At 40.8% G+C, this 15,667-nt stretch overlaps 1 protein-coding gene across 2 annotated transcripts in view; it reads left to right on the top strand.

Annotated features, from left to right (window-relative positions):
• Window positions 1-15,667, top strand: part of Trio (trio Rho guanine nucleotide exchange factor) — a 319,531-nt gene that overhangs the window by 267,259 nt on the left and 36,605 nt on the right. For both annotated transcript variants that reach the window (XM_042695165.1, XM_042695166.1), the window contains exons 35-39: window positions 574-866; window positions 3,032-3,202; window positions 5,735-5,830; window positions 13,419-13,567; window positions 15,174-15,240. In XM_042695165.1, the coding sequence (XP_042551099.1) occupies window positions 574-866; window positions 3,032-3,202; window positions 5,735-5,830; window positions 13,419-13,567; window positions 15,174-15,240 (776 nt within the window). The remainder of the gene's footprint in view (window positions 1-573; window positions 867-3,031; window positions 3,203-5,734; window positions 5,831-13,418; window positions 13,568-15,173; window positions 15,241-15,667) is intronic.

Below are 15,667 nucleotides of genomic sequence, written 5' to 3'. Positions count from 1 at the left end.
AGCTACACAGGAGGTATAGATAGAAGGATAGTGGTGCAGGTCCTTAGCAAAAACATAATGTATCCAGTGTGGCCACACCTTCCCTCACCTGGCCCTACCTTCTCCCCCGCCCCTTCCCTACTGAAACCCAGGCAGGACCTCAGCTCCCCACATTGGCCTGTGTTCTTCCACCATGCACATCGGGGCAGCAGTTCCATAAATAAACTTCTCTTCCTGCCTGAATACCACACAGTGTTCTCTTTACCAGCTACCTAACTAAACCTACCTTCTTTAATTTACCTAACACATAGGATCTAATCTGAAAAAATAAACAGAAAAAGCGTTGAGGGCCCTTCCAAGTGAGAGCACTTGCCTAGCATCTGAGACTGTATGTTCAAACTTCAAACCCAGGACAGACAGACAGACAGTCATCAGCCCTTTCCTCAGTATTTCTACCCTAAAGGTAAAGCCAACAAGCAAGCTCCACGAGGAGTGAGCATCTGTCTAGTGGAGGCACTAAAGCATGCTGGTTGAATGACAGACTTTCTCCCTGTGCCATGTTCAGTAAAACTCCCTCTTTGTCTTTCCTGTTAGACTCGCTGTCCGTGTCCAGTAATGATGCCAGTCCACCTGCCTCCGTAGCTTCCCTCCAGCCACACATGATTGGAGCCCAGAGCTCACCTGGCCCCAAGCGGCCTGGCAACACTCTGCGCAAGTGGCTCACCAGTCCAGTGAGGCGGCTCAGCAGTGGCAAGGCTGATGGGCACGTGAAGAAGCTTGCCCACAAGCACAAGAAGAGCAGAGAAGTCCGTAAAAGTACTGACGCTGGCTCACAGAAGGACTCGGATGACAGTGCAGCCACCCCACAGGACGAGACAGTGGAAGAGGTGGGTCTGTGACTACAGCTATTTAAATTGTGGGAGGTCAAAGGCTAGAGCCTTTCCAAACATTTTCTTTTTTTTTCCAGTTAGGAGTATTTGCTTGTCTTGTGAAACCAGACAAAACTAATTCTGTGTAACCCCCAATCACCAGCATCCTATACCCACATAGCTTGTGTTTAATGCTAGCCAGGATACATAGTGAGACCCTCTCTCAAAAGTAACATAACGGCGCTGGTGGCTCACACCTGTAATCCTAGCTACTCAGGAGGCTGAGATCTGAAGATCATGGTTCAAAGCCAGCCCGGGCAAGAAAGTCCATGAGACTCTTATCTCCAATAAACCACTAGAAAACCGGAAGTGGCGCTGTGGTTCAAGCATTAGAGCACTCGCTTTGAGCTGAAGAGCACAGGGACAGCGCCCAAGCCCAGAGTTCAAGCCCCACAACTGACAAAAAAAAAAAAGTAACATAGCAAGGGAGTCAGAGGGGTGGCTCAGTTGATGGAGCACTACCCAGTGAGCAAAAACATCAGCTACCAAGTTTCTATTTACTTAAAAATAAGTAAATGAATGAATGAAGCTACTCAGGAGGCTGAGATTTGCAGGTCTTGGTTCAGAGTTAGCCTGGCAAGAAAGTTCGTGAGACTCCAATTAACTGCTAAAAATCTGGAAATGGTGCTGTAGCTCAAACTGCTAGAGAATTAGCCTTGAGCACAAAGGCCCTGAGTTCAAGCCTCAGGACTGGTGCAAAAAAAATAAAAATGAGCCAGGCGCCGGTGGCTCACGCCTGTAATCCTAGCTACTCAGGAGGCTGAGATCTGAGGATCAAGGTTCAAAGCCAGCCTGGGCAGGAAAGACAGTGAGACTCCTATCTCCAATAAACCACTAGGAAACCGGAAGTGGCGCTGTGGCTCAAGACAGACAGACAGACAGACAGAAAGAAAGAAAGAAAGAAAGAAGAAAGAAGGAAAGAAAGAAGAAAGGAAAGAAAGAAAGAAGGAAAGAAGGAGAAGAAAGATAAAACAATAAGAAAAAGAATGGATAGAGAAAAAAATGCATTAGAAACCATTTCTCTGTAGACACACATGACTTCTGAAAAGAAACCAGACCAAACTGAGCTCCTCCAAGCTAGTCAGCTCTCCATACCTACACCATAAAGAAGTGGGCACCATGGGCTGGGAAGGTGGCTCAGTGGTAGAGCGCTTGCCTTGCATGCATGAGGCCCTGGGTTCGATTCCTCAGCACCACATAAGCAAAAAGAAAAAAAGCCGGAAGTGGCGCTGTGGCTCAAGTGGTAGAGCGCTAGCCTTGAGCTGAAGAGCTGAGGGACAGCACCCAGGCCCAGAGTTCAGGCCCCACGACCGGACCCAAAAAAAAAAAAAAAGAAGTGGGCACCACAGGGTTGAGCCCTTCTCCTCACTCTGCCTCCAGGCAAAGCCAACAGCCACTGTGTTCTGTCCAGCTGGTGAGCAGTCTGATATGAGCACCAAACACCAGGGTATCTCCATGCAGAAGACATTGGTTGAAGAACATGTGGAGTGTTGACATCCTCCAGTTCTTTTTCCACAATTTAAACTTACATCATGTCTTTATTTATTTAATTTATTTATTTTTATTGTGAAAATGCCATATAGAGGGGTTACAATTACATGGGCAAGATAATGAGTACATTTCTTATCAAGCATTGTTGCCTCCTCCTTTGTTTCCCCTTCCCATCCCTTCCCATCTTCCCCACCCCACCCCTTACTACGTCTTGAGTTGAAAGTATCCAATTGATAATTGCTTTCACTGACCATACAGGAAACACCAGGTTATTCCCATGTCACTAAAGTTAGTGACTTTGAGGGGGGTTTTCCCTCCTGCTTTTTGTTTAGGCATTTTAAGTTATATTGCAAGAAATAAGAGTTCCTTCATAACCCTAAAACAACTGGAAAGTTTGATTAAGGGTCTTCAAGCTTTTTACCTTGGACTCCTCAAAGTCCACACAGGCTCAAAAAAGTCAAGTCAAAAGGAAGCCGGATCAGATTTATTTCAATTCATTAGTTTGATAGGTGTGTTTTAGACTCCCTTCCTGGACATGTTTTTAAGCCACAGGTTTTTACTGGCCAGGTATGCTAGCTGATACTGGAAGTCAGTGCCCGCAGTTTAATGAGTAATTGCTGATTTGATTTCAGAGGGGCCGGAACGAGGGCCTCAGCAGTGGCACACTCTCAAAATCCTCCTCCTCGGGGATGCAGAGCTGTGGGGAAGAAGAAGGGGAGGAAGGGGCTGACGCAGTGCCGCTGCCTCCACCCATGGCCATCCAGCAGCACAGCCTCCTGCAGCCGGACTCACAGGACGACAAGGTAAAGGGGAGCTTGTTCCCATCTGTGCAAGGGGTGGGAGCCCTTCAGTAGCTGCTTCACACCAGCCCCACTTTTCAGGGCTAGAAGACCCTGTGGACAAAATGCCTGGTGGCCTGGTGCTTTCCTAGGCAAGAGTCCGACTATTTGCGCCTGAAGTGTAAATAACTAGCCCATTTAAATGAAGCACTAGGCAACATGGGCTATATCCATGGGGTTGAATAAAAAATATTTACTGTGTTTGAGTGACATATCAGTAATTATAAAGAAATTTTTGTTTCCAAATTCTTTGATTAGTTTGAGAGGACAAACAAAGGAACTCCATACAGCCTTCTTGAGTGTGATGCAAACCAATAGTAGGCTGCCTTGCTCCCTCTGTGAAGTGCTTTTGCACATAGTTTTCAGTTTAAAAGCGGGTGTGTAGCTGTCCAGCTACTTTCCCAATATGCCAAAGTGTTTATAGGATCAGCACCCCCGAGTATGGGCATAATTACCAAAGTGCATTAAACTGCATTTCCTTCTTGGACACATGTGAAAGCTTCAAGCCACGTGAATCTTTTTTTCTTTTCTGAGTTCTTACATAATTTTAAATTATTTTGTCTATTTCAATTGTAGAATCCTAAAAATAAAATATCAAAAGGGAAAACTGATGAATGTAACTCACTTATCCACTCTAGTATTCTAGCCCTGTAGTGCCCATCAAAATTGTCAGGTGTTGAAAATCATGCTCTGAAGTCATTGCTAGGTTTTTGTTTTGGCAGTAACTTAAGTTTTCTGAAGAAAATAGATGTGCTTCAACATTTTGTTTCTCCATTTCTCCCCCTTTTCCTCCCCTGACTCCCTTGTCAGTCCTGGCAATCATTCACTGTGTTAGTAACCTTAGGATCTGCCTTGAACAGTGATTGGCAGCCATGAGCCTGCAGCCACAATGCTGTAGTCTTAACCCAAGGCAGACATTTCCACTGCCCCTTATTTATGGGAATGTGCTTCTCCTTCCCCTTTAACAGGCAGCCCCTGCACTGTGAGGTGAGGGTGCTGTAGGTCTGGGCCCAAGTGTGAGCTACAGAGTTTAGCTTGAATTTGGGTCTGTGGAATTCTATGTAACCATCACTGTAGGCCCTCAGCCCCTATGCATATGGAACTGTTGAAGAAGGTAAAGGCTATGTGGGTTTTCTGACAGTTCCTAAGCTATTTTGTAACATTCACTTATGCCTTTTTTAAAGGCAGAAAACTGGAATTTATTAAGGCTGGGTGATTGTCCAGACAGTGAGTGACCAGGCTTTTGTTGGCTTATTCACCAAAATAAAGAATTTGTGTTCTCCATTTAAAGAGTTAATTGCACTGTATTCTCTACTGTTTTTGAATCACTTAACTGGTTACTGTGTTATGTCAGTGAATATTATCAATAAGAATTTTTCATTTAAAAAAGTCGTGATATTCCCAAACAGTATATTATCTTGTTGACTAATTTTTTGTTTTGTTTTGTTTTCTCTTTTTGTAAACTTTCACTGTAGCACTATGTTGATTTGTGTTCTGTGTCTGTTTTGGCTCAGTTTCCTTACCTTTCCATTTGAATTTTTTTCTTTGTTTTGTTCACTTCATAGTCCAAGTTTCATCAGACCAAACCAATATTTGTTTTGTAAAGTGTATATTTTGATCCACATATGTAAAAGCCTTGTAAATGTATTAATATGTATCTGTCTACCGTGAGAAATGCATCACTAGGACAGCTAGCCATGTGTCGCATGCATCTCCGCTGTCCATAATATGAAGCAAGGTTCATATTACTTATGCCCCTCTTCTAGTTCCCAGTAAACCAACGGTGAAAGTAATCTGCAAACCCACTGTGTTTGCTAATTACTGAAAACTGGCAATCAGTAGCCCCTCCCTGAGATTTCCTTACTGTCAACCCGTTACACCCTTGATTCTAGCCATAAGTGGCATCTCATAGCTTGTGAGGCGTCAGCTCTTCTGTACTCTGCACTAAGCATTGGGGAAATGGATGGCACAGAAAATGGTGAGCTTGTCCCCCTCTCTTCCCTATCTGGTCACTGCACCCTGGTTCCTTTCCTTTTCTCTCGATTTTTTTTTTTCTCTTAATCTCATGAATACAGTAAAGCCATTGTTAGTAGCTTGTTTTATTTCCTGATTATTTGAGGATTCGCCCATTAGACTTAAGTCTCTCTTCTGTTGACCAGATTCTGATTCCTGGCCAGCAGTTTCAATGGCAATATTACAGATAGGGCATCCTGGCCCAGTCACCTCTCTGAAAAACATTACAGTGTTACATGACTGCAGATTAAAAACAGACCTTGTCTGCTTTCCACATGTATCCTAAATAGGTTCTATTTAATGTTTCATATCAGATTATTGTAAATTTAAAGGAATGACTAAATAAATACAAGCGAAGACAAACTGGTCTTTTTTGTCTGGAATTCCTTTTTTAAAAGAGTTGGAGCTTACAAGGGAACTTGCTCTCTCTCCAGTTATTAACCTGTGGCTTCTCCTCGTCCCTCTTCCGAACTTCTCCCATAGGCCTCTTCTCGATTATTGGTCCGTCCCACCAGCTCCGAAACACCAAGTGCAGCTGAACTCGTCAGTGCCATTGAAGAACTTGTGAAAAGCAAGATGGTAAGGCTTCCTGAGTAAAATTAGAGGTTTGAAAACTTCTCTCCTCTGCTATAGATGGGCTTGCTTTTGCCTGGGTCTTGTTATGTTTTGCAGACAATGGTCTAGGTCCCATACTACCTTTACTTCTGACCCACAGTGAGTTTGAGAGTGTGCATACATGCTACCCTCAGGTTCACCACTGTGTTTGAAGGGCTTTACTCCTATGTGAGAAGATAAATGAACACAAACGTAGGAAAGAGTTGCATAGGGAAGCATCTAGGAGACACCAAGTCCAAGCTTCCGAGGCCTTTTCTTCTAGTTTTGCAGTAGCACTGACATCACACTGTGGACAGTGCTGTCAGCTGTTCACCCAAACCTTGAGGTCCAATTTTGTTATTTGGGCTGTCTTGTTTACTGGCCCACTGCTTCTGTAGGTGACGGTAGCATCTGTGTCTTCAGAGATGGAGACACCAAGTGATAAATAGTCTCCTCTAACGTGATGTTGATGGCATACCCTGTTTGTCTTGGCCTGAGGCCCCAAGTAAGAAAGGGTGCACAGTCTGTCCTGCCGGAATTTGTGTCCAGGTCAGTGGCACACACAGCCAGGCTTCTGTGGCTGCCTCTAAAATCCCATACTTGGATTTGGAGTGCTGATGAGAAAAGAGTGTCTGTTAACATATAATGGCTTTATTGTCATACAAAAATTGTCATGAAAGCCCCAAGTTGAATGTAGGTTCTCTGCTTCTAGCTGATTAAAATCAGTTAATTTCTGTTAACAATAAAGTATAAAAACACCAACCGCCACAACTTCTTAGATTCTATATCCTATTACCCCTGTGAAGGATCTCCAAATGTTTGGAAAGGCCCCTCTGGAGTCTCAGTCCTGAGCCTTTCCTTGGAGAAACCAATTCATTCTCCACTATACAGACTTTGTCCTTCTTCCAGATATTTTCCTGCTGGTACAAACGTGGGAGAAATACACATTTGTCACTTTTCCTCTCAAAATTAATTTACTTTTTAAGATTCTAAGAGTTCGTATGCATGGTACATACTAATGTTTGCACTAACCACTTCCTTTTCATAACTGACATATCTGTTACCTGGTATTATGATAATAACACCACTGATGGCTTGATGTAAATGCTCATAAGCACACTGACTAATACAGTCCCCACAGCAACCCTTGAGGTGAACATGCCTTAATATTTACAGATGCAAAAGCCAGAACACTTGAAACTTTCACTAGCTAGTAAGGGTGAAAGATGTGATTTACTATAGTTTATTTCAGCAGATTTCTTATGTGTTTGTTTCCAGTTGTTGTTTTTTTCACTTCTGTAAATACCTATATTCATTACATGTATATGATTATAAGCTAAATTTCCATTTGAGGATTGCTAGCACAAAGAATGTACCTCAAAATTAAAGAGTTTATCTGTATTTGTATTTGGGTATGAACTATATTCCTGTATTTGGGTGTTAACTAGGTATCAGACTTGTCTTTCCCATTTCTTCTTCCACCTCTAAATGGCCACTAGTAAAAATGGTTGACTCAGTCAAATAGGAAATATATATAAGAAAAGTTCAAGGAGACATGTTGCCCTACCATAGCTAGGAACTTTCCCCTGAGCAGTCACTGAATTCTGAGAAACAGTGCACATTCAAGTTAGACAGGAAGCCAGACTGAGGGCTCACACCTGTAATACCAGCTACTCAGGAGGCTGAGATCTGAGGATTCAGATTTGAAGCCAGCCCAGGAAGGGAAAGTTCATGAGACTCTTATCTCCAGTTAACTACTAGAAAGTCAGAAGTAGATAGAACCCAGGCCCTGAATTCAAGCTTCATTATCAACACACACACACACTTAAACCTAAAGTTAGATAGGAAGGTTGCTAGGATTTGATAGATAATTCAGAAATTTGCACTTCACTACCCTCTGAATCGCAGCAGTATAAATTGAGTTATACTGCCTCCTTGCTATTCAAGAAATTAGTTGATTAACAGTCTAAATGAAGGAAACCTAAATTACATTTAGTGGGTTTCTAAGAATATTTAAATATTTTGAAGCCATTTATGTCCATCAATTATATGATCATTAAAATACTTCTTATCTGAAAATGAAATGGGTTTCCTAGGAATGCCAAGACGCAGGCAGGGCCTTGCCAACTTGTGGTTATACTGCAGGTGTCATTCTATCTTAAGTGTCTTTGTGTGGAATTACACATGGAGAGATGGCCTGTGGTATGGATTTTTTTGGCCTCTTCCTAGTTTATTCTCCTTTTTTAATCCTGAAGAACTGAATTTCATCTGTTTATCCAGTTGAAACTGAAGCTCTTTCTTATCACTGTTGTGTCCTTTTAAGTCATGAAGCTACTGTCCTAGTGAAAGGCCAAGTCCAAGTTTGGAGGCAAGCCGACTTGGACCCAAGCATAGTCACTTCTTTTCAGAATTGTATTTTATTCTATTGTAAAGGTAATTAATACATTTCTTGTCAAACAATGTTACCCCCCCCTTATTTTCTCCCACTTTCTTTTCCCCTGACTCCCCTACCTCCCCAGTTGTAAAGTCCATTTCTTGTGAGTATTGCTGTTGCATTGGTTCACCCTTTATTCTTTGTCTCACCATTTAGTTATTCCTCTTCCCATCCCCAAATCAGATAAACGTATATACAAGACAGAGGGCACCAAAGTCAAAAACAGTGACAATAGAGGATAAGCCAAAGTGGAAAAAAGAAAAACTAAAGAAAAAAAATAACTTCACATAGTACATTAAAAAAAAACAAAAAACAACCTCTTTTTTTTTTTTGGAGGGGGGGGGGGGTCCGCTCGTGGGGCCTGAACTCTGGGCCTGGGCACTGTCCCTCAGCTCTTCAGCTCAAGGCTAGCGCTCTACCACTTGAGCCACAATGCTACTTCTGGCTTTTTTCTTTTTGCTAATGTGGTGCTGAGGAATCGAACCTAGGGCCTCATGCATACAAGGCAAGCGCTCTACCACTGAGCCACCTTCCCAGCCCCAACAAAACTCTCGTTTCCATATCTTGGAGTTCATTTCAATTAGCATCATTTTATATGGCCATATGTACGTACCTTGAGCTATTGTGATCCTCAGGACTATCCTAGACAATACACTAATTATTACAAATGAGGGAAACCATGAAGCCTATGTTTCTTTGGGCCTGGCTTACTTCACTTAATATGATTTTTTCCCGAGCCTTTCCATTTCCTTACAAATGGGGCAGTGTTATTCTTTCTGATAGAAGCATGAAATTCCAGTGTGTGTGTGTGTGTGTGTGTGTGTGTGTGTGTGTGTGTGTGTGTGTGTGTGTGTGTGTGTGTGTGTGTGTGTGTGTGTGTGTGTGTCACATTTTCTTGATCCATTGATCTACTGAGGGCTATCTGGGTTGGTTCCCTATCTAACTATGGTAAGTAATACTGCAGTAAAGTGAACATGGTTGTGCTGGTAGCTTTAGTGTAACCTTCTTTGTGATCATTTGGGTAAATGCCCACAAGTGGGATTGCTGGATCATAGGTGAGCCCTATGTTAAGTCTCGAGGAACTTCCATACTGCTTTCCAGAGTGCCTGAACAAGTTTATACTCCCACCAACTGTATAGTAGCATCTCCTTTAGGCCACATGCCTGCTAGCATCTATTATCTGGGGTGAGGTTGAATCTCAATGTAGTTTTGATTTACATTTCTTTCATGGCCAGGGATGTTCAACATTTCTTCATGTGTCTATTGGCTATTCTTATTTCCTCTCCAGAGAAGTCTCTTTTTAATTCTTTATCCCACTTATTAATGGGGTGGTTGTTTCTTTGAGGATTTGTTATGGTATGGTCCATTGTTTGAGCTCTTGGTATATTTTGATATGAGGCCCTTGTCTGTTGTATGGCTAGTCACTTATTTGATGTGGACTTTGCCAAGCCATTGCCTCGGCCTCTCTGAACCTGTGTCATTCAGCTGCTTGTTGAGCTCCCAACAAGCTTCCTGACATTGAGACACTGAGTTCTACTTTCTCTCACCCTGCAAAGAAGCATGTTTATACTGTGTGCAGCAGACTCAGCCCCTCTCCATTCTGCCACAGAATGTAAAAGATTCTGCTCTCTCTGATTCAGAGGATTCAACTCTGAATAGATTTCTTGTCACTGATACTCTGGTGTAAGGTGGGAATTGTCAGCAATGAAACTGTCCTGAGTCATTGTTGTACCCTATCACCCGCCTTGGTCCTAGTAACTACTGCAGATCTGTAGGCATTGGTGTTGTCTTGTGGGTAATTCTGAAGTTAAAACACATTTGTGATTGGATTTTAATACTGAATCATTTGTCCACCAAGAGTATATTTATTGGATTGAAGAAAGAGCGAGGATAAGATATTTACTGCATAGTATGATGTCCAAGAAACTGGAACTTTCTAAACCTGAAGTTTTGACATGAAAAATAAAAATCCACCCTGAAAATTCCCTGTGTTCCCGAGACATTCACTTGGAATGCAATTTGCAAATATTTGCAGAGTAATAATCCACAGTCTGACAGATAATTGACTCATAGCATTCCTGGAAATTCCAATTGTCTTAAGAGTTGTGTATCATTCCTGAGCAATGACAATAATATTGTCAATAACTGCTTGCACTTGACTTGGGGGTTTTCCTGTAATACCTAAGCAAAACATAAAGGGAAATAAAGGAATGGTAATAAATAACATCTAAAATTTAAGATGTTAGACAGCAAACAAAGCAGAAGCAGAAGGAATGGATTCAAGGGTAAAAGCAGAAAACAATGACAGGAAAAACAGTAGAATAATAAAAATCAAAATGTGTTCTTTCCTTTTTACTTATTTTTACTTTATTTTTTAAAATATGTTCATTTAAGTAGTTGTTTAAAGGAGTTGCCATTGAACAAAGCAGTTTTTGAATACAAATCATCTTGATCAGTGTCACCCCTTTCAGTATTCCCAGGTAATCTCAAAAGAAACAGCAAGTTCACAAAATTAAGTTTATAAGTGTGGAATAAATTGAGAAAATTCAGTAATACAACATTACTTTGTTATACTCACTAGAAATAAATTTGAAATGATACCAGAATGAAAGAGGAAAAAGTACCCTTTAAAAACCTTAGAAAAGACTATGCAGACCTACATTTATAGATACATAGAGAAAATTGACATTGACAGAGGGTTCTATAGATAATTCATCCACAACCTGGTACTGCAGTATTGAAATCTTATTAATGCCAGGTGCCGGTGGCTCACGCCTGTAATCCTAGCTACTCAGGAGGCTAAGATCTGAGGATCGCAGTTCAAGGGCAACCCAGACAGGAAAGTCTATGAGACTTGTATCTCCAATAAACCACTCAGAAAACTGAAAGTGGCGCTGAGACTTAAGTGTTAGAGCGATCACCTTGAGCTGAATAGCTCAGGGACAGCACCCAGGCCAGACCCAGAGTTCAGGCCCCATCACACACACACACACACACACACACACACACACACGTCTTATTAATGCAGTTCTGTGGTAACTTTGTAGAAGTGATCCCCCTGTTACAGACACACCATTGTGTGAGAGGCCAGAGGACAGCTCAGAGGCAGTGAATGTCACAAAGGTGAAAAGAACATAGAATCACAATCATCCTTATCAGACGTTTTGCACCTCTGCAGATCACCTGTCTTGTTCAGTTTACAGCTGAGGATAGCCAGCCAGAAGGGGCTTTGAGATCCTCTTCCAGATCCTTACATGGTCATCTAGTTTATAAAGATGGTTTTCATGGATACCAGTGAAGTTGGTGACTTTCCCCTTTGCCTTCTCCTCTGCAGGAGGAAGAATAGCTACTGACTTTTTTCTTAGTATTCAAGTAAACAGAGTTCAGTCCAATGAGTTCCAGCTGCCTAGGCAGTATGACAGGATGTCCTCCATCACTCTGTAGATTTGGGCTTCCATCACGAATTTCATGATCTGATGAGCTGTGATACCAGTTTTGATGCTTATGTCCAACATTTGCATCCAGTAAAAGTTATTCACTATTTAAAGGAGTACAATAGAGAGCTCTGGTTTTTTGTGTGTTCTTTTTTTTTTTTTTTTACTGCTTCATGGGTTTCATTTAATGAAATTGCACATACAGAATATTGTCTCAAAGCTCCTGTTAATGATGAAGATCAGTCTGTTTTTATTAGGGGGAGAAAATAGAAAAGGTAACTTTAATTTACTAGTATCAAATCAAGTAAGTCAATTACTAGATGTTCTTGCCCAAAGATAAGTTAATTGCATTTTTCTGGTTATATTTTTATTATTATATATCTGGTTGGATGCTTTAGAAATGTTAAAAGTTCCTATAGTCCCTAGGAACTTTGATAATCAGGTAGAGAAATAATGTGTGTACCAGTTGGAAAATAATCAGTTGAAAAAGAAAAAAGAAAAGAAACTAAAAAAGAAAAAGAAGAGAAAGTAATCAGTTGCTAACCATTGTCACATTATTTAACTCACAGTGTTATTTTATACACCTACAAAGCTCTGTGCAAACTTCTACAAGTAATACAAGAAAGGCAATCACCTGTAGAAATTAAGATTCCATAGGGGAATGTGCTAGGCAGCTTTCCATTACTATAACAAAATACCTGAGTAAAAGAGTAAAAGTTTATTTCAGCTCATAATTGTGGATGCTTCATTTCATGTTTTGGGGCCTGTAACAGGCAGCATGTTATAGCAGGAATGTATGTTGGAGGAAATGTCTTTCACTTCATGGTTGAGAACAAAAGAGATAAAAATAGCCAGGGTTTCAAGTTCCCCTTCAAGAACATTTTCCCAGTGACTGGAGATCTCCCAGTAGGACCTGACCTCTTCAAATTTCCACTACTTCCCAATAGTACTATCAGCAAGAGACTGAGCCTTTAATTCATGGGCATAAGGAGTACCCAGACCATGGCGGGGAGGGAGATTTGTAGAGAAGGAATTGAGACCAGCCTGACCACTGCTTCCAGTAGGAAGCTGAGTGGTATATGTACCTTGAAGTATGCATCATAGGCATCCTGGATGATCAAGAACAACTCAAGTGTTTGAACTGTAGATTTTCTGTTGTCTCCCATCAACCGGGAGCATAGGCCCATTTCTAGGGACAACACTGGCTTAAACACACACACACACACACACACACACACACACACACACACACACACACACACACACACACACACACACACACACACACACACACACACACACACACACACACACACACACACACACACACACACACACACACACACACACACACACACACACACACACACTTATGAAATGCCCATGCCTTCATATAGCCAAGAAGAAAATTGCAAAATAAGCCACATAGCCACAAGTTAGTAGTGCTCTGATGTAAGAAGTTCAAGCATTTCTCATTAATAAGTAGTAATGATATAATATATATAAATTCATTATTCTTTTCACTTTAACTTTTCTGTCTAGCTCCTCTAACTCAGCTTTTTAGTACTTAAATTTTTTGTCTTTAAATGTTGTGTAACTTCAATGTACAGATTATATAATTTTAAAAACATATTTGTCGTATGCTAATTTCATCTAGCATGTCCTGTGGGCAGTAAGCATTGTTCATTATTTACATTTCTTCCAGGCGCTGGAGGACCGTCCTAACTCACTCCTTGTCGATCAGGGAGACAGTAGTAGCCCCTCCTTCAACCCTTCAGACAATTCCCTGCTGTCTTCCTCCTCTCCCATTGATGAAATGGAAGAAAGGAAATCCAGCTCTTTAAAGAGAAGGCAGTAAGACAAACATTTTTGTTCTCATTTTTTTCATGTTATTTCCTATCTTTGGCTCCTTCAGAACTGGGATTCATTCAAGACTGGGATTCATCTCTGAATTAGTGAAGATCTAAGATCTCATTGAGAGAGGAGGGAGGGAGAGACAGAGAAAGACAGAGAGAAAGGATGTCAAGTACCCAAAAACTCATAAGGGTGCAGTGAGCCCTAGCTTCACTTTCTGTTGTTAGAATTGTAAATAATAATGCACATGAAGAAAATTTGCTTGTCATACATGCTAAGAAACTCCTAGAGTTTCTATTGTATATGTAGTTGGGTTTTTTAAGGCTATATAAAATTAGAACTAGTCCCAAAAACATATATATATATATATGTTTCAAATATAACTTAGTGGTAGTGTTTCTCAATTCTGGTACGATGGCTAATGATAATAATCCTGAAAAGTTACAAAAAGCTTAACCTATTCTCTAGAGAAGAGGAAAAACTGCAAGGGATGTGAGGGAGGAGACGATTTTATTCACTAATGCATCTCAGTGACTTGAGTGGCATTGGGCATATGAAAGATACCAGTTGATGATTACTGGCTGAATGAACAAATAAAATGAATTTTTTTAGGCTGGTTGAGATCTTTTCCATATTGATAAAATGATTATCCTCTATTATCTGAGTACCCTTAGTTCCAAAACACTTCAAGTGGTGCATTCAAACCCATGGTGTTAAACATCTGAATTTTTTTCTATACAAACTTAAGCCTATAGTCAGAACTATCTGGGAGGGAGATTTGAGGCCAGCCTGAACAAAATGAGAAGGAGGAAGAGGAGTTGTTCACAAAATTTCATCTCAATAAATGGCTCAGAATGGTGGTGCTTGCCTATCATCCCAAGATACCAGAGAAGCACAGTGGGTGGGTGGGTATGGTAGTGTGCACCTAACTTCATGATGAAGTACAAATAGGAAAATCACAGTTCAACCTGATATAAAGCAATCAACATCATTTCTTGAAAATAACCAGTATAATCTAGGTGCTGGTGGCTTACTTCAATAATCCTGCCTATTCAAAAGGCTAAGCTTGGTTCAAATGTAGCCGAGGCAGAATAGTCTATGACACTCTTATCTCCAGTTAACCAGCAAAAAGCCAGAACTGCAGGTAAGGCACAAGTGTCAGAACACCAGCTTGATGGTGTGGTTCAAGTGATAAGAGCTCCTGCCTAGTAAGCAAGAGACCCTAAGGTCAAAACTCATTACCACCAAAAATATATTTTTTCCTATGTCTATTGAAGCTTAAAACAACCAGTTAAAGAACCAATTGCTTCCCCTAATGTCATACCTTCATAACAAAGTTTTGTCTGAGTTTCTTTTCATGCAATCAGAGTGAGGTAGGCTGAATGCTGATTGTAGCCATGAAAATGTGTGTGGATGTTTTTGACCCCAAGACCTCTTACAGATCACTGACTTGAACTTGGAAGTGACTGGAACACTCAAAAAGCTTAGGTCCCAAGTTGTATAAATTTGATACATTACTGTAAGATCCTAAAACATACCTATCTGACAAGTGAAAAGTAGCAAAGCAAAGAGTCTGGTTTGTAAACACTAATTTTCTTTTTTCTAGTTATGTTTTGCAAGAGTTAGTAGAGACAGAGAGAGACTATGTACGCGACCTTGGCTATGTGGTTGAGGTATGTATCTCCACAAATTTAATAGCTTTGTATCAACAGTTAACTGAAAAAAGTCATATTAGACAGTATAGCAATGATATTTTCTCAGAAACCTTAAAAACACTTTTTAATTAGTGAGCTAATTGATTAGCTCACTAATTAAAAAGCCAATAAAATATTTCAACTTGGCCATTTATTTTTGGCAATCTGTATCCAGTTGTAAAGACGGTTTTAAACAACTGAGGTTTTGTAACTAGTGTGCCTAACACAAGAATGGATGCTATAGAAATGTCAGCCTCATTGGCCTGTGGCTATCCCTATCCCTGGTGAATTACTTGTAGTTTTGCATAGATTACATGCATTGACATTTTCATTGACCTGAAATGGCTGAGCTCTTGTGTAGCCACAGCAAAACTCCTACCTTTATACTAGTATGGAAAGAACATGA

This window comes from Dipodomys spectabilis, unplaced genomic scaffold (assembly GCF_019054845.1).
Source record: "Dipodomys spectabilis isolate Male_0828 unplaced genomic scaffold, ASM1905484v1 ptg000179l, whole genome shotgun sequence".
NCBI classification, from domain to species: domain Eukaryota; kingdom Metazoa; phylum Chordata; class Mammalia; order Rodentia; family Heteromyidae; genus Dipodomys; species Dipodomys spectabilis.
Note: the sequence above shows the minus strand (reverse complement) of the source record. Positions and strands in the feature narration are given on the sequence as shown.